Below are 26,116 nucleotides of genomic sequence, written 5' to 3'. Positions count from 1 at the left end.
ATGGGGTAATAATAATAATAATAATAATAATAATAATAATAATACCCATCAGAATAGGCTAAAGGGTCAGTAGAACTAATCTTCTGATTCTTGGAGCACATCTATACTCAGATTGGAGGAAAGATAAACTTTTAGGGTTTAAATGCAGCCCACAACTTCCCTTTCTAAACAGTTGATCAGCTTTGTGGCTCATATTCTTTGACTTATATGTGCAGAGCTTGTGGGAAAAAATCCATATTCAATAACCATTTGCAGTCATACATCTACACCGAGTTGGTGTATATGTTATTGGCAATATTTCATTCTTTTGTCTAGGCACACAATAAAGTAATAATATGACAAGTCTGATAGGAATATTATAGAACATATATTGTGTGAGGACATGGGAGCTCATATGTTGTAGGAAATACCTGCTTACACATTTATTTATTTACGACATTTATATGCCGCCCTCCTCACTGAAGGTATATATAAGATATATATTATATTATATTATTAGCATAGTACAATATCAGTATTAAATATTACTATATTGTACTATACCATTATATTGTAATATTATTAGTAATATTACATGCAATATAAATATTACACGAAAATTAATTTGTAGTTAGATTCTACAGTGTATAATAGAAGCTCAAAGCAATAACATCCTTTGTTGTGTGCATTCAGTCTTCTGGAAAGCAGTAAATCTTGGAAAAAGTATGATTCCACAGACATCATTTGGAAGGTTTAAGAATTAGACCCCATATGATTTATAATATACATAGATTAATTGATGCCGTCTATTTTTTTGTCCTTTTTTCATAAACACAACCAGAGCTTGGGGATGATTGAGGGCCACAGATGAGAATAATGTACTGAAACGAAAACATTACTTGGAAAATATTAGAAAAGTAAGCAGTAACAGCAGTTCAGGTGTATACAAAGCTTTGCAAGACAGAAAAAGGTGACTTAAAGGTCAGGAAGAGAAGAGAACGGCAACTACCATTGACAATTTCATCTGGTATGTGCTAATTTATGAGGTGGAGATTCTGGTGTCGTTCATTGGCTGCTCTCCACCTCCTCCATGTGACTGGTTGAGCCCTTCACTATTATTTGCCACATTTCTCTCAGAGACACATTGCCAGGTTGTAGCACACACACACAGGCTACAGAGGGGCCAAGGCTGACCAGCAATGGGGGCCATCAAGGTAGGTGGCTGAAATTCTAGAAATACCTCTTAATTGTGCCTTTTCTTTTACAGTTGTTGGATTAAACACCAATGTTTTATTTCTCGATAGTGAAATGTGGCTTTAATGCTGAATGCTAATACGCGGGGATTCAAACTTGGAGTTGTGTAGGCAGATATTTCAAGTTTTTGATTGAAAAGTGACACAACTTATTTCACTTTTAAAGCTTTTGATTCTCCTAATGTAAGTGTTGAACCAAGATGCTGAAGAAGGATAAAGTCTTCTTTGGCTTCTTCTACACCACTGTGTAAAATCCACATTGAACTGGTTTATATGGCAGCCTGGACTCAGATAGCCCAGTTCAAAGCAGATATTGTGGATTTTCTGATATTCTGGGTTATATAACTGTGTGGAAGGGCCCCATGACTCCTAAACCCTTAAAAGCAAAGGAATGTTAGACAAACATTGTGTACACATTGTTTGGAAATAGAAATAATAAAAGGTGCTTTTTTGGATCCAGCTTCCAGTATCTCCATGCTTTTATAATCAGTGGTCACTATCTGATTGTTTCAGAGAGGTCCAATCCAAGCATAATTTTTCCATTCTGAGCCGACTATGGAGTCAAATCAAGTTTAATTTGGAGTCAAGTAAGTTTTTAGGGCTCTCTTTCTTCGGAACAACAAAGGATGACCATGTTGAGATTGGAGCGGAACAGAAAATTGAATGCCTTCATTCCTCACATTTCTGCCCTACCATTCAGGATATCCAGTAGGAGTTGCCTGTGTATAGCTGAAAAGTGTAGGCAGCTAGTTGTCTTCCTCTTGGCTGAAAATTGCACAAGCTCCTGTTCTGCAAATGTTTGTATTTGTGACTGTATCTGAATTTACATTTGGGTTTTCTTACACAATGTGGTTACCCTTGTTTAACTGGCTCAAAGGAGGTGATGGCAGTGACCACAAAACTGGCCTTACAAACTGTGTGGGTGGGGTTCATACTTGTCCCACCTGGCAATTCTTGCTGCTCTGGAAATATATTGGGAGGCAGTCCCACCCATCAAAGTAAATTCTTGTTGAGAGGATCGCCAAGAACAACTCTTGGTCACTAGCTCATCTACCCGATGAAGGAAAACACTGAGGGCAAGTTCGTCCAAACCAAAACAGGCACTGATGGGACTCAGAAGTTGTTGCTGGAAATAGAGTTGTTGATTCCAAAGTGTAGGCAGGAGGGACTGTGAAAAAGATCTGGAGGAGCTGGATTTAACTCTGATGTTGTAACAAGTCACCTGCACTGGCTCTCTGTATACTTGACTGACAGGTACCTCTTTTGACTCCACTTTCTTAGAAAACTAAATTAGGGTTGTCAAGTCTCAGGGCTGCAGATGGAGCTTTTGTTCTAGGTGAGGAGACACATCTCAGAACAAGTGGCGCTGGAGGAGAAGGTTTGTTTTATTGTGTGAGCTGGCTTTCTTGTGAATACACACCCATCTCCTCTTAATAGCACAAATAAAAAGATGCAACACCAGTTCAACTAGCCCATAGTTAACTATTTTCTGGTACCAATATGTAAGAAATGACCGAATATAATGTGATGCACCACCATCTGGGCATACTAAAATGAAGATGTACAGTCTGTATTAATGTTAGGCAACAAAAGACAAGTCGTAGCTAAATGTTGTTTCGGAAGTAGGGTAATAAGCCCACATTATGTGCTTCATTCTCTGATACATGTACATGCACATAATTTTTTGCAACTGCTATAGAAGGACTTTGCCCTTGGCTTTTGGCTCAGGGGATGGAAAGCCACTGAACTGGCAGCCCCAACTTCTAGGACTAACTCCAATGAGTACACATCCCTATACTTTACTGAAAATATTCTTACTTTGTCCTTCCAGCTGCTTTTGACTTCGTAGCTTTCTGAAAGTAGAACGGCATCAGAGTACTGTGAGAGGACAATGTTACCTTTAAGCTTTTTGAGGTACAAATGCTTCCCATCCCTCTCTTTTCCCATTATGTTTTTAATGGTCCCGATGACTTATGGAAATGGGAATTGTAGACTGAGTTTCAGTTTGAGGAAATGATGATCATGATGATGTTCATGATGCACTTTGTTTACATCCTGCCTTTTCTCCAGAATTGGGACTGAAGACAATTTACTCATTATATTACAAAACATGCAATGTGATAACTATAACAATAACAATAACCTTTGTCATGATCTTTATGCACATTTATTGTACAATGTTGTTGCATTTCTTGAATCTAGAATACAAATGCTCGTCCTTGGTGTTGTAGTAGTGTTGTGACAGCTTTGTGTATTCTCAAAGTGCAATTAAAAATATAACAATTTTTCATAGTCCTCTATTGTCTGAAATATGGTTGCATAATTGTGATTCAGAGCACCTAACAGATAGCCATTCATTGATAAGCATTGTTTTAAAATTAAACATCCCACCAGAAGCATGGGAAGAGCATCAAGGACTGAATCAGCATTGGGATGACTGGTATATATAAAGAATTAGAATTGCAAAAGACTTCTGTTTTTTAAATTACATTTGGTTATACTATAATTAGGATTGTTTATCATGTACTGATATGTGAGTCCACTGTTTGAAGTTCAGATTGCATCGAAATTTCAAAAGAACATTTCAATTCAACAGGACAGCTTTTGTATGAGAGCATGTCACCCAATGCAAGCATTCAAACTCAAGTCATTATACCATCATGTCAGATCACAGAGAAGAGCTACAAGTGTCAACTAAACCTCAAGACAGCATCTTCTCAAGTGACCATGAAGAACTGGCCACTTCCCACTTTCATGCCTATAGCTTCCCATCAACCTGTTACTAACCTTCATGGATTGGATGCTTTTTGGAAAACAGTTGTACTCAGATTTTCTTGTTTAGGGTAGTAATGATATTAAATATAGCCACTATACTTATGAGAACGAAATTGCATTGGAGCATTTTAGCTTAAAGAATTTAGTGGCAGAGGAGGAGATCAGCCTGGCAACATAGGTTCTCTCATATATACTTATTATCCCATTCAGTACAGTATGATTCCAATATCTGTGAAACCGATGGAAATCATTTAACTTATCCACAGTTTTACTCATCCAATTAGGACCTTTTGTACAAGCTATTATCTACAATTTGACATACCCCTGTGATTAGGGACACAGCCCTGGTAAATATGGGAGGGGGGGGGGTCTTGTTGTTGTTCATTCGTTCAGTCATTTCCGACTCTTCATGACCTCATGGACCAGCCCACGCCAGAGCTCCCTGTCCATTTTGTTTTCTTGACAAGAATACTGGGGTGGTTTGCCGTTACCTTCCCCAGGGTTCACACTTGGTCTGACCTCTCTGCCACGACCGTCCCATCTTGGGTGGCCATTCACGGTTGCGCTCGTGACACCATTGAGGCGCACAAGCTCCAGCGGCAATCCTTTACTGGGGGAGGGGGATCTTACTGTACTTGAAATCTCATTGTTTACATTTATTTTCAGATTTGCATTAGGTTAGACATGATAAAATTGGGTACCTGTGCATGTATCTGATCAAGATACCTATTCACATTTATTTGTGACTCAAATCCATACCAGTAGCACTAGGGACTTCATCACATTGGAGCCTTGAAGCTGGGATATAGCGAGGGCATTTGTTGGGCAGGCTGGGCAAATCTGGGAAACCTGTCACCCCATGGCCCATACTCCACACCCCACATTGCCTTCATCACCCTCTTTCCCATCCCATGGAGGGAAGTGTCACTGCCTGGCTTCCCCCTGCACTTCCCTCATTCTAACTTATGAGAACATAGGAAGCCTCCTGTGTTTTCCTGTGCCGTTGTAGGATGCTTCCAACACCGTTCATGGATGGAGCCCCACCTAAGTAGCTATGCATCTTTTGATGGGATCCATCAGGTTCTGTCAAGGAACTAGCTGGAAGTGTCCTATGACGGGTCTGCTTGCTTGTTAGATGAAGTCATAACTCTCATTGTCCCTGAAATCAATGTATTGTGGTGGAAGAAATAATTCCTTCTAGCTGCCTCTACCTCTTTGCCACAAAAAGTTCAGGAAACAGGTTTCTCATTAAGCAACAAATCACCTAAAAACCAAAACTGTTGTCAAATGACAAGCCCTACTTCCAGTGTGTAATCACAGTCTTGCTGTTTCAAAGGAGATTCTGAGCCAATAACACATTGGATGTTATTTCAGGATGTTGTTTATACTGCTCTGACACCACTGATTTCTCGATACCTGGACAATAGGTACATCAGCACAGGGCTGGGCTGGGCTCCACATACAGTTCAATATTTCACAGTTGAAAACTGAGATACACATGGCCAAGAATAACAAAGTTTGAGCAAAACGGTAAAAGTTATTTAATGAGGAGGTAGATACAAGCTAAGAGAGAGACTGCAGCAGTTTGCTTTTGCTTGAGTGTTATGGGAAAGGCAAGATGCTGTCCCTCCTCACATGACTCTTGCTGACATGTACTAAATAATGTGCAATTTACTTTTGGGCTTTGAATACATTTATAGCAACAGTAGTAAACCGAGGAAGGATGGAAAAAATGAAAGGAGAGAAAAACTAGGATATTTTAAAAACAGATGAAAATGTGAGATGATAGATGAGTAATTGGGATTATCCATGCCAAATTGGGATCATGTTCTATGTTTCTCACACACACCCCTTTCATTTTTGTGGCCCTCTTACTGGTGGAAAAAAGTCTAGTAAGGTTCTCTGGGGTCTAAGGGTTGCCTTTACAGAGGTGGGAGAACTGTGCCATGGGGTATACTATCTGTCAGCATTTAAGCCTGAGAAATAGCACTCCTCTGTAGAATATTATAGGTGAATGTTAATAACCGTTTGCTTTAATTAGTTTCCTTTCTCATGTAAATTAATATTGTAATTACAATCATAATAAAAATGAACTCATTAAGAAAGCAATAAATTGTTTTATTAAAAAGCAGATTGGAGCATACGAATCATTTTCTCCAATTACGTTATTTTATTTAATAAGACAGCCTGACAAAGATGGGTAATATGTTCCTTCTATCTTGTATCTTCAGTATCAGATTGAGAGTATTGTCTGTTAAAGATATGAATCAAATATGAGATGAATTCAAACTAAGTATGTTGAACTAATGCCCCATGGAAATCAGTGAGGCAAGATACCTAAAGATTAAAGTAATAAGTCTATTTTTTTCAGTGTAAACATTCAGCTAGTTAATCTGGATTCTGCACAATATATATCATCCTTGTATGTTATCTATGAAAATATTTATCAATTCTTTACTTGCACAGTTTGTCAGTATTGTGTTGTGAACTGGCCACAGTATTACTAAATTGGGTGTTTGGAGATCCAGGTTCAAATCTACAGTGAGCTACAAATTTCACTGGATGGTCCTGGACGCTGATGGTTCATACACCAGTGGGATGGTGAATCCACCTTGAGCATTAATCTGAACTGTAGCTCTCCAAGGTGCTCAACCTATTTTGGGAATGTGATTCAGCACCATGGATGGCTCCTTGGAGACTCAAAATAAACTTGAAGATTTCTTTAGGCGATCCCTTATGTCTGAATATAATGGCCTTCCAAATGCAGTGTCTTGGCAGTGGATATGTAGGCGACTGTGGAGCCCTGCTCTTGACCCGCATGTTCTTCCACAGTGAGGACATTGGTTTCCAGGTGGAAGGCGGAACCAATCAGGGTTGGCTTGATGCGCCTTCCTCTTGACATGTTTATCTCTTTCACCCTCCATTTGTGTCTTTGAATTCCACAGCACTGCTGGTCACAGCTGACATCCAGCTAGAGCACTCAAGGGCCAGGGTTTCCCAGTTCTCTGTCTTTATGCCATAGTTTTTAAGATTAGTGTTAAGCCCATCTTTACATCTCTTTTCCTGTCCACAAACATTCTGTTTTCTGTTCTTGAATTGAGAGTAGAGTAATTGCTTTTGGAGATGGTGATTGGGCATTCGGAAAATATGGCCAGTCCAGAGGAGTTGATGCTGTAGGAGCATCACTTCATTGCTGGTGGTCTTTGCTTCTTCCAGCATGCTGACATTTGTCCACCTGTCTTCCCAATAGATTTGCAGGATTTTTTTGAAGGCAACACTGATGGAATCATTCCAGGAGTTGAGTGTGACATCTGTAATCAGTCCACGTTTCACAGGCGTATAGCATGGTTGGGGGAATTTATCGCCCCACTGACAACAGAGCCACTAGTTTTTGTATTAACGACTTTGGTTGCTAAGAGATTGTCAAGACTGTAAGAAAAGACAGGAAAGAAATACTGTAGAACTCATGAACAAATATATTTTGCTAATTGCTGTCACATGTTTGTGTATCTGCCGGTGGAGCAGCTTTGGGCGATCCATCTGATCTGTTTTTTATGCAGCCATTTGGAGAAAGAGGAAAAAGAATAAAGCAGAACTCCTTTCCTTATTCAATTTCTCACAATCTTATTAACTTCCATTGAAGAAAGGCAGCTCATTAAAAAAAAACCCAGTAAGAATGATGTCTTGCATTGACGCCAGTCAAACCCACTTGGATATCAAGTCCATTAGCAGCTCTGTTGGGAATACCAGGAAATGGAATTCCTACTTGCTTAGGTGGAAGGAAACAGACACATTTTTTATAATTGTAATGTTTTGTAATCATATGCATTTTGAATGTATGTATTTGTCAGTTTAAGATGCTAGACATCTTGAGAATTTTGTTTTGAAGCTAATTAACTCAACCTACATTTCCTAGGCATGCATGTGTGTGTGTGTGTTTAGATTTTTTTGCTTCTCTAAATCCTGCAAAAGAGGTGATTTTTTGTTCATTCAAAAAGCATACCAAGATACATAAAAATGGACTTTAGCATCAAATATTTCTTGCTGATTTCTTTTAAAAAATGAAGAAAATGCAGACACAGAATGGCATGCACTTCTAAAGTAAAATCCATGCAAAATTAACATAGCCTAGAAATAGACTGATCAATCATTCGCCATGAAGAGGTTGCCAAAATGTACTTTAGGTCAAGTAAATGAGAGCTAATAATGCCTAGCTGTTCCCTATGTACTGGCTGCATCAGAATCTCTGCACTAACTCCCTATGATGGATAGGAAAATTTCTTGGAAAATGTACCTAAGTTTGGCAGCACCCTGGTTACATGCTACAACATTGAACCTTGTACGTGAAAGTAGTATATGGTACTCCCGAAGGGTAAAACCAGGTGTTACTGTTACAATTGGAACGTCTCACTTCCTGTGGAAAATCTTTCCAAAATATCTCTTGAGTATTTTTTTTAACATTCCTCTTTCTTGACAGTTTTCAGCAGACATCTGAACCAAATGATTGTCAAAAACCATGTGAAATCGAATAGAGGTAGTCTGTTCTATAGCAACATGACCATTCATTAGGATTTCAGTAATAAAAATGAGATATTAGTGAATGTTTGGTCTAGGAAGATTATTTTTGAGTAAGGATTATGAAGCACTTTACTTATTCAAATAATGTTTGTAAACATTGCATTATGACATAATTTTATCACTTTATTCCACATTTTTTGCCCTCCCTTCTGGAGTAATTGCAATATTTCCTTATTTTTATAATTTTTATTATAAAATATTATTTTTAAAAAAGGAATGTCTTCTTATTGTTCACTGTTCTCTTTCCTCAGATGGAGAAGTATTCCGTTTTTGCTGTCATTTTGTATGCTCTGTGCCTATGCAAGGTCTTGGGATACCCATACAATGATGTCTCCATAGCTTGTGACTCTATGTTGCCGGATCGTGGAAGTGGGCCACAGAGGTCTCCACCACCTTATGTCATTTCAGTATCATTTGATAGATATGATCCTGGAAATGAAATACAAGGTAAGCATGATGCTCGGTTTACCAGGCAGCCATGGTTGTATGGCAGGAGAGCAACCAGGGCTGGTATCATACCAGTCCTGGGGAAGTCATCTTCTTGGCATGGGTCATAGATCTAGGATTAGGTGATAGCATAAGGGGATCCCCTTAGGGGATGTAGGGGTTGTGGCGTTGTGATGGCCTTGTCCAACTGAGGGCACACAGGCTACAAACTCTGATGACTACAAACTGAGAGCTCCTCTAGTGCCAACTCATTGTCTGGCCTTGTAGCACTTTGCTACTCGGCCCGCCCTTACAGCTGTATTGCACCAGCCCTTGTCCCGCCCTCCTAGATCTGAATATGCCCACTGTTCTCTGCTACTTGTTGATTATTATTGTTATTCTTATGTTTTTATGATGTCTGTTGTTTGGTTTTATTGATTTAATTATTGAAATGCAATGTATTTTAATTTGAGCTATATTTTAACTGTGTTGGTAGGGCTTGGCCCCATGTAGGCCGGCCCAAGTCCCTTTGGAGAGATGGTGGCAGGATATAAAAATAAAGTTATTATATTATTATTACTGTGAGATCATGGTAAGCAGCTGCTTCTGTGCTCCCTCACATGCCAAGGCCCCCAGTATTCGCATGGAACAATGAGTTCATCAGTTAACACTGGGTTGATCGATGCCTGGATTCAGACCCATGTGTGGTCCAATCCTATCTATAGATGTAACTAAATTAAGTCTTGTACTTATTCATTCCGTAAAATGTTTGTCTGGTCTATGTTTTTGAGCATAGTGGATCTTGCTCTTGTACACACAACTTATGACCTCATCAGATGGGTTCCTTTCCATGTCATACATCGGTTGCACTTCTCTTTTCTGATTGAGCCCATTACACAATGCGGGCATACTTCTTGCTGGGCTCCATCAGAAAAAGGGAGACTAAGTGGCATATTCCACCACCGCAGTAACACAAAAACCCTTCCGCGTTGCCTTTAGGACAATGGGGGGAAGTCGGGCAGTGACATTGCCTCCTGTAGGATGGGGTTGCCGTTAAGTTACATGATGCAGGGACCCGCCTAATGGATTCTCCACAATGCACGTTGAATCCATGGACCTTATACAAAATAGTTCTGTATCTCTGTGTGGGCTTCCATCAGACCTGGAAGAGATACCTATAATTCTGGAGCTTGGAAACATTTATATTAGTATTAAAATTTCTATGATAACTGGTTGAAAAATAATGTTATTATTCAAACACTAAGAGAAACTATACACCCAATTTGTTAATTGGCTACAATGTTAATTTGTTATAAATAATTCAAATTATCAATTGTCACGTCCCGTTACCTCCCAAGAAGGTAATGATTTAAACTCGCAAGAAATATTAGTCATCTCTCAGAAATTATAGTCAACTTAAGCAACGTTTTTAAATGGTTGTTGAAAAAAAATATTAGGTAGCTGAGATAAAACATAAATTAAATTATTAGATAGCACTGGAAAGCTTAATAAATTATTGGCTATTACTGGAAAGTTTTAAAACTGGGATGTTATGTATCTTTGGAGTTATGTGCATTGCCCGAGCAATATTTCTGTGCTGGGACTTTCTACTAAGGAAATTAACACAGCTCTACAGTAGCAGTTTTATTTCAGAGTGCAACCTGTGTCTTATATAGTTGAAGAACCGATATTTTGACCCTGAATGACAGTCTACAGATTTTTCATTGCAATTCCACCATGGAAAAATAGAAGATGATTCATTTCTACCAGCACTGAGTTTCCTGGGCATTGAAACCTTTATTTCAAGAAGCAAGCTTATAGTCCACTTGGCTAGAGGAATATGGTTCAAAACGTTATCAGCAAAACATGCTGAAATCTTAGAAGCTATGACAGATTTATAAACAGGACTACATCACTCTTCACTCCTCCTCACATGATAAGAAAAATGATTTCAAGCATGCATTGCAGAAGCTATTATGCAAATGTTGTATATTTGTTTAATTTATACAGTTGCAGAATCTAGACATTGATAAAGGGATTTCAAATATTTACAAAACAGTGTCTTAGAATCTACATATAAGTAATTAAGTCAGCAATGTTCCTCCTTGAGTAAATGTGTCAAAATGAAAAATCAAAGAAATGAAATGGAAAAAATTCTGATGCATTTATTGAGCCAATATATTTATGATACAAAATGTAAAGCTATCAATATGTTGCTTTCTCCTAGTGACTTTGGAATCAACTTCACCATTTGGATTTAAAGCATTCATGGCACAGGCTCGAGAGGTTGATGGAAATATTCCTGTGGGTATGTTTCGCATTGTAGATCCAAACACACGAGGCCTTCCATGTGCCAATGTTTCGGTATGTATTTAAATATCTGAATAAACACTTTTTCTTTCAAAAATCAGAACTTTTGATTTGCTTAAATTTATATTTAGCTATTTGTTTTACAATATTTGTAAAGTTCATAAGTTGGTGTATGAGCCCTGGTCTAGACCTGGAGAGGATGGCTGTATCATCTGCATATGGCAAGATGGGGACTCTCCTAATAAATACTTTATGGAATCTGGTTAGTGATTCATTGTAACTGTGATTGAAATGGGGTGGGACCGAGAGCAAGGCTTCCTCTGCTGACCGCAGTGCTCGTGGTGGTCTGTATATGGAGATGTGGTTTTTCAAATAGTCAGGGCCTGAACTGTTTCGGGCTTTATAGGTAATAATCAGCACTTTGTATTTTGCCCAGAAGCAGACCGACAGCCAGTGGAGCTGCTGTAACAGTGGCGTCGTCCCTGTACACTCCTCCAGTTAGTAATCTGGCTGCCAATATCTGTACTAGTTATAGCTTCTGAACTATTTTCAAAGGCAGCCCCACATAGATAGTGTTGCAGTAGTCCAGATGGGAAGTGACCAAGGCGTGGAGTACCAAGGCCAGATCTTGCGTCTCAAGGTATTGGGTTCCAGAGTCAGCAATGAGTCCAGGATCACCACCAGACTTAGAACCTGTGTCTTCAGGGGGAGTGTAACCCCATACAGCACAGGTTGTAACCGCACACCCTGATCTGCTTTCCGACTGACCAGGTGTGCCTCTGTTTTGTCTGGATTTACCTTCAACTTATTATCTCATCCAGTCCATCACTGATGACTGGCACCAGTTTAGGAGCAGGACAGCATCCTTGGCTTTTGGTGGAAAGGAATAATAGAGTTGGGTGTCATTCGTGTAAATTTGACATCGAAATCCAAAACTCAGGTTAATATCTCCCAGTGGTTTCATGTAAATGTTTAACAGTATGAGGGACAGAATTGAACCCTGAGGGACCCCACAGGCCACCGGTCAGGGAGTCGAACAGGAGTCCGCCAGCTCCACCATCTGGGAACGGCCCTCCAGAAAGAGCTGGAACCACTCCAAAACAGTGCCTCCCAGTCCCATCCCGGAGAGCTGGCTCAGAAAGATACCATGATCGATCGATATGCTAGTATGTATATCTGCATGCATGCTGGAAAGAAAAAAAGTGCAGCCATTGCAGTTGTGTGATTTCAAATAACCCACATGAACATGGTTGAAAAATCCTTTTGTACCATTATGACTTCAGGGTAGGGGAACTCACCTAGACCAATTTGAGTTCAGATTAAAATTGCATTAATGAGGTCAAACTGCAGCAGGATACTAGGATTATATCCCAGATTCAACATCATGTGTTTTCTGTTTTCAGAATTCAGCAGTAAGCCATAGAGGTTCGAATGTCAAGCACAGAATCCAAACAAGTTGGGTTGCTCCTATGGGTACTAGAAGAATTCGGATAATGTAAGTTGTGATTTTATCTAATGAATATGATTTAACCCGTCTTTTTTTTCTTTTGAAGTCTTGTGAAAAATAATTTGTTCAATTAATGAATGCTTTGATCAGAGAAATATAATACAGTTGTCTCCAAATCAGTTATGCTCTGATGTACTAATAGTCTTAACCTTTCACCTTATTTTTTTTTCTTCCAGGGCAACTTTTGTTCAAGATTATAATACCTATTGGGTTGGTGTTCATAGCAAGACTCTCTCACCCAGAAGTTTTGACATAGCTAATGATACCGAATCCTTCAATGATACGACAACAACCAATACTTCAGATGTAGCCAATATTACATCTGTGATCTCCAAAATCACTGTAGACTCTGAAACACCTGATGAGGAACTAGAAGAATTGGATTTCAACAACCTCCTTCCTGAGGAAGAGGCTGAATTTGAGCCCCCAGTCAAGGCTAAGAAAACAGAAGATTTCCAAAATGAAAATGCCATAAGGAAAAGCAAGAGGAAGGTATTTATGAAGTACTGATTACTAATGAAATTTGAAAGCAGTGGAAGGTGGGGATTCAACTGAGTGGCATAAACATGTACATTTTTAAAATCGCGCCTCAGATGCACATGTCAATGGGGCTTGTAATTATGATTCCTAATCAATGTAGTTGCCCTTTTTGCATACATGATGCCCTAGTAACATATGAAAGGGGGTAGTTATTCAGGGAGGGAGTTGTGGTACATTACATTCTTGTTTCATCAATAGTATGTATGCTTCTCCAAGAGTCTTTTGGGGGGAAAAGTGAGGCAGAAACACAAATGTTAGCTATCCTTCACCATCACCACCAAATTTCCACGGTTATATCCACATTATACATTTTGTTGCATTTTGATAACACTTTAGCTGTCATGGCTCTGCTTTATGGAATCCTGTACTTTGTAGTTTGGAGAGGAAGTTAGAATTAATTGACATACTATAGTAGGTTCTCTTGCCAAGTATTTTAAGTCCCCCACCAAACCATAATCTCAGAATTACATAGGACAGTACTGTACAAACATACATCTACATTGCCCTATAATCCAGTCTCTGATCCCAGATTGTCTACTTTGAACTGGATTATATGGTGCTGTAGACTCATATAATCCAGGCCAAAGCAGATAACCTGGGATCAGAGACTGGATTATATGCCAGTGTAGATCCAGCACCAGTTAAAGTTGTATCAAAGTGTTATATTTCCATAGTGTAGGTATATCCTGAGTCTGTAGCCTGTACCAAATATCTCCTGGAAGTTGTAGCGTTTGAATGGGAAGTGTTCTGCTTTTATGCTCAAGTCCTATGGTTTTTCCAGTTGATATTCTTCCCAAATGGCATAGGACATGGAAGCACCAACAGTGCTGCAAAAGTACTGTGCTACCAACACAATAATTTTGGCGACTATTGAAAAGACACTTCATAATTCTAAATATAGGTAATGCTAATAAAAGATACTTCATAGATCCAGCTCTATCTCAAAGGAGCATTACACTGAACCATCGTAGCCAAAATCTATAATAAATGATGCGCACACAGATATACTGGCCTGAGAACAGATTACTTGGCATACTTTTAGTAACTCTTTCCCTCTTTTCTTTTCAGTCTGTTGTGACTTTCGATATAAATTGTAGTGAGGTAAGAATCTTTTAATACCACTTTTTCTAACTGTCGATGAGTTCTCATTTTCTATTATACTCATATAAAAGAAAACTATTCTATTTCATTCCATGAAATAGAATAGCATGCCCTTGATCCTTCTAGTCTGGGTTTGGGAAGCTTTCTCCTGTTTAGGTTTCAGTAAAAACTTGTTGGAGTCTCTGTTTAAGCAAGGTGTGTGGACAGAGCCCAAAGTGGTCAACGTTACAAAGTATGATGCATCATAGCTGTATAGAAAATTCTAAAATGTGTGCAGCCCTTCCAGCATTCAAGACGCTGAAGAAAATACATTTTTGAATTGTTATTAGCCAGTGGAGTTGCAATCTAGAAGCAGTTGTAGGCCAAAACACCTTGTGACCCACAGGTTGAGAACCACTGTGTTCTTTTAAAGTTAACACAATAATGGGTTTTTAGAATGGTTTTTTTCCACCTTCACGGGGGTCTTGTATCTCTAGCTGAAGGGGCTGCAGTAGTTGTCTGTGATTCTGATTACAGACACTAGAACCCATGGATCTGTAATAGTTCTTATAAGAAAACTTTGGTATTTTTTTCCCTAGGGTGGAACATACCAATCCAGCAGTGGTGGTTGTGTCAAGGTATGCATTCTTCTTCTTAAAGACATGATACCTTTTTTAAAAAGCACGTAGTATGATGTGATTACATACTTCAAAGTTGTGTAGATTCCAAAATTACAGACATATTGTAATTGAAAACATATTTTTGCTATCTTTTATGATCATTGTGGTGTGTAAAACTCTCCAGACTTCTTGGCTCAGGGAAGGCTCAATATTCTGAGAGTGGATGCCACATGGAGTGATGCACCAAAAGCTGTCGCAACATGTATTGCACAAACTTAATGCAGGCACACACTCATTCCTACAGACATAAACTTACCACACATGGAAATTCTGTCTTTCGTTCCTGTCCTATAGGTCCAAACACATCAGACACTCAAACAAGCACCTCACTTCTGAACTGAATTGATTTCTGCAACCCTTCCCAGTATTCCTCCATACCTGTAGCCATGCACACACTAGACACATATGTTCAGAATCATGTTAGAGACTCAGAAATGGAGTAAAGCACAATGGAGTAAATAGGTCAAGATGAGCCTTGAAACTGAGCAGGAAGGCAAATGGACCACAAATGATAACTTTGGATAAAAGACCTACCAAGTTCAGCACTGCTTCCAGTCTAACCTACTCACAGCACTGACTGAGACTGATAGCATCATATTTCATAGAACTTATGTTCATAAGAGTTTTGTACAAGCAATATTTAATACATACCTGGTAATACTTAGCTGAGGTCTATGTGATGACTACAGGATGTTTTTATATAACTACTATGTTTCTTTGTTGCCCCTGGGCAAATAATTTTGCAGTTGCTTCATTTCTAGCATAGCACAAATGAAAAAACTCTGCTAACAATATAGGCCATGGAAAGATGTCGTCTGGTGTCAAAACTGATCTTTCATTCTTATTTTATGCCAATGCCCTCCTCTCTTTTGGATGCAAGATCCTATTTCTGTTGGAAAATATGGCACACAAACATGAATCTCCTTGCACATCAAGAATGAACTATGGTTTCCATGGCAGGGATGGTATGAATCCACTTTGGTTTTATTCCAGAGCTGACCACTGAATGAAGCCCTATTTCCCAAATTGGTTAAACACGCTGGATACTTCTGTTAAAGTCTAGATTAAAATCCAGAATGAATTCACCATCCCACTGACTACATTCTAGTACAGTTAATGAAATGAGTTTCAAGCCAACTCTATTTATAATCAAAGTATTTTTATAATAAATGCTTTGGGTGAAATGTATTCCCTGATGCATTCTATTTAAACTCATGGTGTATTTTCAGAATGTTCAAGGTTCAACTTACAGCGGCAGCAAACCGTCTGAAGTAAGTATTGTTTTCCTTGTTGACATTGAAAACCAATTTTGTGTTTCCTTTCATAACTTCTGACTCCCATGTTAAAAGAAAGATATGAAAAATGAATGGTATACTCTCCCCCCCCCCCCCCCCCGCCCAGGTTATTGTGATTACACAAGGAAAGGGCAGCAGCAGCAGCGGCGGCGGCAGCAGCAGCAGTGGATGCATTGGGGTAAGTTCACATTATGATTTAGATTTAGGCATCTTGAGCATTCACATGTGTAAGTTTCCCTTATGGACACCCTTTTTCAAATGCTGCTTTGTTAATATTCTCATCCTTCCTATTTGGAACTGCCAAAGCTCCACTCCAGAGCAACTGATAATAAGCCCCTGATATTATTATTATTATTATTATTATTATTATTATTATTATTATTATTTAGACCATTTCTACCTCACCCTTCTCATCCCCGAGGGGGGACTCAGGGCGGCTAACACAGGCAACAATACAATACCAACAGTATCAAAACAACAATATAAAACAGCTATATAAAATCCATTACATAACAATTAAACAGTGATATTAATTAAAATTACATAATCACATAGAACAAATCACATAATCACAGGTCATGACTGCATTGCTATTACATATTTCTGGGTGAGCAGGCAGGCCTGGAGAAGTGTCTGGCTACATCTCCCATATAATGATATTGATATTGAGATCTCCTGGGGTCCTCCAGAGGTCTCAGTGCTGCTATAAATCATATTTTCTCTGGCTGTTAAGAACGACATCCGGGGAATGTGGATATCTATGCTAAACTGGAGGGATATCTATGCTACACTGGGGGATACTGGATTGAGTCCTTCTAATGATACATCATACTTTTTGCCATCTAGTTGTTCTGAGTGATTTATTACTGCAAAATTACTTAAGGGGGTTATTACATCACTCTGCTCTCAATATGATCTTTTTTCCCACTACCCGTGAAGATTTTTTCTGTCCAACGGATCAGAGTGTGTACAAATGAGTCAATTAGAACATTCGTCATTCAACATACAATGTCTAAATATTTCCATGGTTTTCTGTCCATGTAAATTAAACATTGTTTAAATATGGACACTTCTCCAAGTAAGATATAACTAGCTTCAGTCCTTCCTTTGAAATAACTTTGTGGACAGGACCACTCTGAATCCCATTCCTGAACTGAATGGATTTCTGCAATGTTCCTTTGCAATATGTATGATCTGTTAACTTTGTATTAATTTTCTCAATGTTTGTAACACCCAGGTTTTGACATAATAGAATGCTGTTTCATTTACATGTCTTAATCAAACACAAATGATTATGTCTCTATAATGATCAACAACTCTTCACTAGTGATTCTACAATGAATGTATATTATACAGACCATGATGTATGTGTTGTCTGTTGCAAGAATAAAGTATGCATCTCTTTCCTCTTGCTTGCAGGGCAAACTCGCAAGTGTATACAACAAATATGGTTGTGGAGATGTAAGTATTGTTTTATATCTCTTTCTTCTATGATGTATGCTGTATGGTACTCAGCAATGCATAGAAACATTATCTCTCTTATTCAGTAATGTCTGTCTATCCCAGTGCTACTCAAAGTGATGGCCTTTGAAACACTTTTAATCCACAACCCCCCTTTGGCTACTTGTGTCTAATGAATTTCCAGAAAAGAATTGTAGCTAATGGGTACAAATAAGCTTCTGGTCCCGGACATATTGAGTAGAAATTATTGTTCCCCTCATGAGATAGCTTAAGATGCATTGACCTATATTAAACAGCAGTTGTTTTCTAGACAGGCAATCCTACCTCAAAATTTAGGGTATTCAAAGCATATGTTCTCCCACATAATGAGATATCCCCCTAAAGTGTTTCCATTATGAAGGGTGGACTAGTAAAGGCAACTTTCACACTTAACATGGGGCAAAGCAAAATCATTTTATCTAGGAAAGAGAGAGTGATCAAAATGTTCATGCATGATCTGGAGAATGCTTGCTGTTTGAGTACCAGACAAAGAGATGTACCAAAAACAGCTAATAACATGATCCTTTACAATATGTCTTGCCTGTTAGCTCTGTGGATTAATACCTGGATTGATACCTGTTGTAGATATTGGATCAGTTACCTACTAAGTTCTACCTACCTATGTACAGAAAAGAGATGCTTGCACATATATTTGGAAATTCAGCCTGATCTGGAAGACCTGTTTCTACTGTGATGGCATTGTATAAACCTTGTAGAAGCACCTTTAAGGCTAACTGGCTTTTATATTTGTGGGAAATTTTGTGGATATAAACCCATTTCTTCAGATGCAGTACAGAGTGTATTACATTCAAAGAAATGGGTTGATATCCATGAAAGTACATACAAAAGTTTTTTAAAAGTTAGTATTAAAACTTCATTCTATACACTCTGCTTTGAATCATTAATTATTAGGAAAGGAATGTGCAGGAGTGCATTATCTTTCTGTTCATCCTATTAGCTGAAAAATCACTAACTGAAACTTTTATCACTTTTGCATTATGACATACTGTTTGAAGCAATTTCAAGGGGCCAGAATTCTCAATAGTTATAGTGAATGCTATCATTACTTAGACATTATCTTGAACTTCAAATGTTTTCCTAACAAATTTAGTTCTGGATCCCCTTTTTCTTCAGCCAGACACATTCATGGCAGCACCATTTTATTACTGAAAAAGTAATGATGGTTGAACCATACAATTTTAAAAAGATATTAAGAGAGTTTTGGTTTGTTTACAGGCTGGAACTGACATTAGTGGCCAGTCTTCATATGGCCAGGTAAGAATGATCTTTGCCTTAGAATTTATTTAATAAAAGTTTACCGTAATTGAACTTATTTTGTGAAAGATATTCAGAAGAATCTTGTGCAATCAAATTTTTATGCAATGGAAATTTGAAATCTTTGCCATTTTAACTTCACAAAGAATGCTGAGTTTTCAACAATTCCCATTCCCATTTAAATCTTTTTACGTCACTATTAGATCCAACATTGTGGCATCGTGGTTTCAGGTGACCAGGGTTTGAATTCTTGCTTGGTCATGGAAACCCATTGGATGACCCTGAGCGAGTCACATTCTACCTCATAGGAAGATCATAGCAAACCTCTGCTGGTAAAAACCGTAATAGAGCTGCGGTGGCACAATGGGTCAAACACTTGTGCTGGTTGAACTGTTGAACTGAAGACCTGAAGGTTAGCCGTTTGAATCTGTGAGATGGGGTGAGCTCCCATCTGTCACCCCAGCTTCCCATGCAGGGACATGAGAGAGGCCTCCCACAACATGATAACACATCCGGGCTTCCCCCGGGCAATGTCCTAGCAGATGGCCAATTCTTTCACACCAGAAATGATTTGCAGTATATTCTCATAAGTCGCTTGTGACATGATAAAAAAATATTGCCATAAATCAGAAACAACTTGAAGGAGCACACACAAGAACAACACTTTGCTATTAACATTGGTATTCACATAAATCAGATATTCGTCTTAATTTCCACCCTTGGCCCACTCCCAGTAACTCCAGAGTCCTGAACAGACAGAGCAAATAGGGCAACTTACGCTTGTAATTTAAGTGAGAATTGTAAGAATGATGTAAATAAGGATAATGAGATTATGAATTGCATTTTACTCCAAATGGCTATATCTGATATATATGGTTGTTCTATTTCTTTCAGTCTTCCACCAATGCAGGCAGCAAAGTAAAGGTATGTTTCCTCTGCCACCTTTTACCTTTTACGTATTGGTAAGCTGTAATTCATGCTTCAGCAAATCCAAGCATGATAACACACCTTTTGCTATATGGACATTGGAGCATCTTCACCCTTGATATACCTTTGGAACTCATTACAAGACAACTGTGTATCCATATCATTTTTAAATTTCTCACATTGTACACATCTGTTCCCCTTTTCCTTCAGAAGTAATATGTCAACTGCATGTTTTTTTAATGTTAAAAATGTCCTCTTTTCTCAATGGTAATCCAAGACATACAGTGTACCCTCGTTACTTTGTGGTTCGCTTTTTGTGGACTCGCTTTTTCATGAGTTTTTGCCTCCTGGCAACGTTGGAGTATGGAAGGGGGTTTCACCCTCCCCCTTGGGAGAGAAGCAGCCAATCATTAAAAAAAGAGAGAGAGGAGATACAAAGCAGTATGTAAATCATGGCCTTATAGCCCCTTCCTTATACCTACAAAAAAAAGTATGCAGTGCCTTTATATCTCTCCTTGCTTCTGCCTCACCCTTAGAATACTCTCTCTCTCTCTCTCTCTCTCTCTCTCTCTCTCTCTCTCTATATATATATATATATATATATATATATATATTCCTTACTTAAGTGAGCAAACACTGTAATGCTGCCTGAACAGAATAGGAAATGGCACTTCCCGTGATCAAAAAGTGCATTGTATTTAAAGCCAGACATACTATTTTGACGTGCAAGGCAGCCAATCTCAGACAGCCCCTCTATTAATGGAAGTCAAAATTCATTACTAACAAACATCATAACAAAACTTTATTCTCAGTAGGTAGAAATGGCTTTGCATTTTCTCCCCAAACCAAAGCTACAAAGTTAAGTAAAGTAATGGAAACCATACTCTTTTCTATAATGGATTGGAAATGTCCTTGATAGAGTTCCCTTCCTAAATATATTCCCTCAATGCATTGTTAAAAGGAGAGGAAATAATTTGTTTGAGTCTCCTTCTGGAGAGAAAAAGTGGTGTATAAATAAACATAATAATACTAAACATGATAAATATAATATTCATAATAATATAATTTTGGGCATAACACATGCCCTTAGGTTCTCTATGAGTTCACTGACAGTAATATTGAGTAAGTGGATTTATTGACAGTAATTATATATGATAAGTACTGTCAATGAACCTGCTTCTTAGATAATTAAAAAATGTTGACAACAACATCATTTTTATTTATTTATTTTTTAACCAACACTCACTGGGATTAGATGTATACAGTCAAAGCTACAACACAGAGAACAAAAGTGCTCTGAATATTTCTGTGTTACTTATTTTCAATTCTTTCTATTTTTCCCAACTGAAAAAACATTTAAAATTAGGGTAAAGTAAAAAATGATTTTCTGATTGGTTCTATCAGTTAGAAAAGCAAGTGTAATGCGATCCCGCAATGCCGGTTTTCTTTCTCCTTTGTGTGTACTTTGAACATTTCTCTTGCCTTTCTCTAGAAAATGGGGAAAAGCAACCACACATTTATTGGGGAAATCACTTTTTATTATTGTGTTCTTATTACAGGTGTACACCTACCCCCAGAGCAACCCCTTCCCCCCAGAGGTAAACACTTTTACATTGCCATGTTTTAACTTTAAGACAGCAGGGTACAAATCCAACCAAATATGACAAAGTTGAAACTTTATTCTGTGTGACTCATGTATAGCATAGCCTGTTTCGATATGTCTCTTCTGAAATTTTTGATCACTGATGTGGCTTTATCATTTACTGCTGTTCAAGCCATTTCTGAATTTATCATGGGGTTTTCTTGGGAAGATTTGTTTAGACAGGTTGCCCTTACTGGCCACATGTAAGCCACCCCAAGTCCCCTTTGGGGAGATGGTGGCAGGGTATAAATAAAGAATATTATTATTATTATTATTATTATTATTATTATTATTATTATTATTATTGGGATTACAAAATCTGTTCGAGAGACTTACCAAAGGTAAGTCCTATTGAAATCAGTGGAGTTACTTTTCTGAGGCCCCTTCCACACAGCTGTATAAAATCCACACTGAACTGGATTATATGGCATTGTGGACTCAGATAACCCAGTTCAAAGCAGATCTTTTGGATTATCTGCCTTGATATTCTAGGTTATATGAATGCGTGGAAGGGCCTTGAGATTGCACTGACATGTACAAGAGACCATACTTTTCTTAATTCTATCAGGACTAGTTTTTCAAGCTAATAATGATTTTTTTTGTTTTGTTTTCTCATCTCAACAGCGTGAATCTATTTCATCGGTAAGCAGAATGCTTCTTTTAATTATATTTTTCCTCATAATTATGAGGACAACTCTCATGCTTATTGTCTTACTATTAAACCATTATTCACTTTTCACTACTAAGTAGTGTTGCATTTTCAACACCAACATCCATAGCCTTTGATAGCTGTCTCATTCTGATATAGGGGTACGTTGTTGCTTGTACGAGCCAGAAGTGTAACTACATAGCAGCAGATCTCAACTTTTTGATCTTCAGATGTTTTAGACTTCAATTCCAGAAACCTAAGTTAGAACATTCAGATGTTATGAGAGCTGAGGTCCATGACATATGGAAGATTGAGAACATGGAATATGCTTACATTTGAAGGAAAAGCCTTCGGAGATAGAGAAGTTGTCCTAAGGAAACCTTGACATTACTGATATTCTGAAGGAAGAACCAGGTTCCATGGAACACTGATTGGAAACCATGTTTTTGGGAATCAAGCTGAAGATAAAGACCTAAATGACTTGCTCATATGGAATGCTCCCATTTCTTATAGCAGGATCACAGTCATACTAAATGGTTTCATATTTCCTTTTAGAAATTTGCAAATTCCAAATACAATGGAGCCATCTACTCCAAGGTAAGAAATCGTTCTTCACCCCCTACTATTGCCTGGGTGTTTGTGTAATCATCAACTCTGTAGGGAAAACAGTCAAATGATGTCCTACGTGTTTAAGCTTTAACGTAATTGTTCCCATTTGTACAGCCCGATTTTATTTCCTGTTCCTGATTTATTATTCTTCCCCAAACATGTGTAGATGTATCTACAAATTTGGGTGAAGAATTCGTGTATCCACAAATGTTTAGGCCACAACAAATGTCTTTTTTAGACCCTGCTATATTTGTTTATTTAAACTACAAACATCACTTCTTACAACAAAAGCTTCCATCTTGTGATATTTTGTTTCATATAGATATAAAACATTGTCTTCTTTTGTCAGTAGTCATAAACAGTGAAAATGTGATGCTATGAAAATAATGAGAAGATATTTCTTGGACCCTTTGGTAGAGTCATCTTTGTGTGATTTGGGCTAGAATCTTTAACGTCTCAATATCTGAGAATCATTTGGGTAGCTTAAAATCTTGTCAAGTCACATTTTTAGGGCTGGAAAGTCAATAAAAGTCTCTTCTTTTATTTCTGTGGTTGTTTAAAAAACAAATCAATTCTCTCTTCCCTCTTCATCATGTCTTTACAGGGTTTAAGACCTCAGAGTGGTTCATCTGAAACCATCCGCATTACTGTCCAGGTAAATATCATTCAATTAAACAAGAAAGTTGTGACATAGACCAGTTAGTATCAAAGGTGCCACAAAAACTCTATATTCTTCTGGTTATTTTTCTCTTCTTTTCTTTTTAAATACTAGCCAATATGTTGATGGGGAAAAATAGGGAGGGGCATATTTTCTAGAAGAATGTAATCCTGAAATATATGATTGTGTGAAATACTCAAGGTCCAATTGCAAACAGTGCCAACAAAGAGAAAAAATAGGACAAGTGCAAAGAAGCCAGAATGGATGTCCAAAGAACTTCTAACTGTCTAAGGCTCCAAAGAGACATGCACAAGAAGTGGAAAAAGGGAGAAATCACCAAAGAAGAATTCAAACAAATAGCCAACTCCTGTAGGAAAAAGGTTCGCAAGGCTAAAGCACAAAACGAACTCAGGCTTGCCAGGGACATAAAAACAATAACAAGGGCTTCTTTTCTTATATCAGTAGAAAAAGGAAGAACAAGGAGGCGATAGGGCCTCTTCGAGGGCACTGCTGACAGGGGATAGGGAAAAGGTAGAACTACTTAATGCCTTCTTTGCCTCAGTCTTCTCTCAAAAAGAAAGTTATCTTCAACCTCAGCAAGATGGAGTGGATGAGGGATTAGAGAAATAGGCCAAAACTCACGAAATGAAGTTCAACATTGACAAATGCAAGATACTCCACTTAGGCAGAAAAAATGAAATGCAAAGATACAGAATGGGGGACGCATAGCTCGAGGGCAGTACATGTGAAAAAGATCTTGGAGTCCTCGTGGACAACAAGTTAAACATGAGCCAACAATGTGATGTGGCAGCAAAAAAAGCCAATGGGATTTTGGCCTGCATCAATAGGAGTATAGTGTCTACATCCAGGGAAGTCATGCTACCCCTCTATTCTGCCTTGGTTAGACCACACCTGGAATATTGTGTCCAATTCTGGGCATCACAATTGAAGAGAGATATTGACAAGCTGTAATGTGTCCAGAGGAGGGTGACTAAAATGATCACAGGTCTGGAGAAGAAGCCCTATGAGGAGCGGCTTAAAGAGCTGGGCATGTTTAGCCTGAAGAAGAGAAGGCTGAGAGGAGACATGATAGCCATGTATAAATATGTGAGAGGAAGTCATAGGGAGGAGGGAGCAAGCTTGTTTTCTGCTGCCCTGGAGACTAGGACGTGGAACAATGGCTTCAAACTACAAGAAAGAAGATTCCATCTGAACATTAAGAAGAACTTCCTGACTGTGAGAGATGTTCAGCAGTGGAATTCTCTGCCCCAGAGTCTGATGGAGGCGCCTTCTTTGGAAGCTTTTAAACAGAGGCTGGATGGCCATCTGTCAGGGGTGATTTGAATGCAATTTTCCAGCTTCTTGGCAGGGGGTTGGACTGGATAGCCTATGAGGTCTCTTCCAACTCTATGATTCTATGATTGATAAAATAACTAAGTGATTGCCCGATTTCTGTATTCTCTTCACAGAGTGGACAAGGCAGTCCAGCTTGTGATAAGGTGAGTGGACCTTTTTGACAGTAAGCAAATTTTAACTGTATTATATCATATTATAGTTTCTTCTTTGATATGTGAATTGTTCTGGAAAAGCTTTTGGTAAACCTTATTCAGTGAAGGCCATCCTGTGACAGCTGAATGAGAAACAGAGAGGGAAACAAAAGGGCAGGCACACCTCTCTCACTAATAACTTTACAAGCGTTCTTTGCATCTTCGATTTCAACATCTTTTTATGTTCTTATGAGACTGTAAATAGAACATGACAGATTCTTTGTCTATTACACAAGAATAAATTCTACCTTGGTCTAAAAACATATTATTGAGCAGGCTACAGTATAATTTGTTGCTTGCATTTTCCACATCATATTTAGGAATTTAAAATAGCAGGCTAGTTCAAGCAAGGGACTTCCATGTCTATTCTAAGTTTTATTCTGAACTTTAAAGAAGTTAATGTAGCGTAATCTTCTCCTTTATGGTTCAATAAACTCCAGAGTAGATTGACTTCCCCACTGATATGGGAGACACCAGTCACCACTAGAGATATCTATTAGGAGGTCTCCATAAGCCATTTTAACAACCTGATAATCTCCATAGCGTGATAGACTCTAGTCTATGATTGAATCTTTTAGTACATCTCACCTTGATCATGAAGCAACAGTTATTTCCAAACTTTTCTGAACATGCAATAGGGCAGTGTTTTTTCAATTAAATTTGTAAATGCATCATAGAAGTCTGCAAGGAAGGTTCTCAGTTATACCATAATAATATAAAGGTAAAGGTTTCCCCTGACATTAGGTCTAGTCGTGTCCGCTGGGGAGTGGTGCTCATCTCCATTTCTAAGCCGAAGAGCTGCCGTTGTCTGTAGACACCTCTTAGGTTATGTGGGCAGCATGACTGCATGGAGTTACGTTACATTCCCGCCAAGGCGGTATGCACA

The 26,116-nt window shown here is 38.3% G+C and overlaps 1 protein-coding gene across 1 annotated transcript; it reads left to right on the top strand.

Moving 5' to 3' along the window:
• Positions 1-1,111: 1,111 nt before the first annotated feature.
• LOC132773416 (uncharacterized) lies at positions 1,112-25,200 on the top strand. Its single transcript, XM_067467090.1, has 17 exons — positions 1,112-1,193; positions 8,837-9,032; positions 11,239-11,375; positions 12,725-12,816; positions 13,005-13,320; positions 14,437-14,469; positions 15,048-15,086; positions 16,358-16,399; positions 16,530-16,601; positions 17,843-17,884; positions 19,160-19,198; positions 20,093-20,122; positions 21,685-21,723; positions 22,392-22,409; positions 22,972-23,013; positions 23,630-23,680; positions 25,153-25,200. The coding sequence occupies exons 1-17, from the start codon at positions 1,179-1,181 to the stop codon at positions 25,198-25,200; spliced, it is 1,251 nt and encodes a 416-aa protein (XP_067323191.1). The 5' UTR covers positions 1,112-1,178.
• The last annotated feature ends 916 nt before the right edge of the window (positions 25,201-26,116 follow it).

This window comes from Anolis sagrei, chromosome 4 (assembly GCF_037176765.1).
Source record: "Anolis sagrei isolate rAnoSag1 chromosome 4, rAnoSag1.mat, whole genome shotgun sequence".
NCBI classification, from domain to species: Eukaryota; Metazoa; Chordata; class Lepidosauria; order Squamata; family Dactyloidae; genus Anolis; species Anolis sagrei.
The sequence above is the reverse complement of the archived record's forward strand: the minus strand, read 5'-3'. Positions and strand labels throughout refer to the sequence as shown.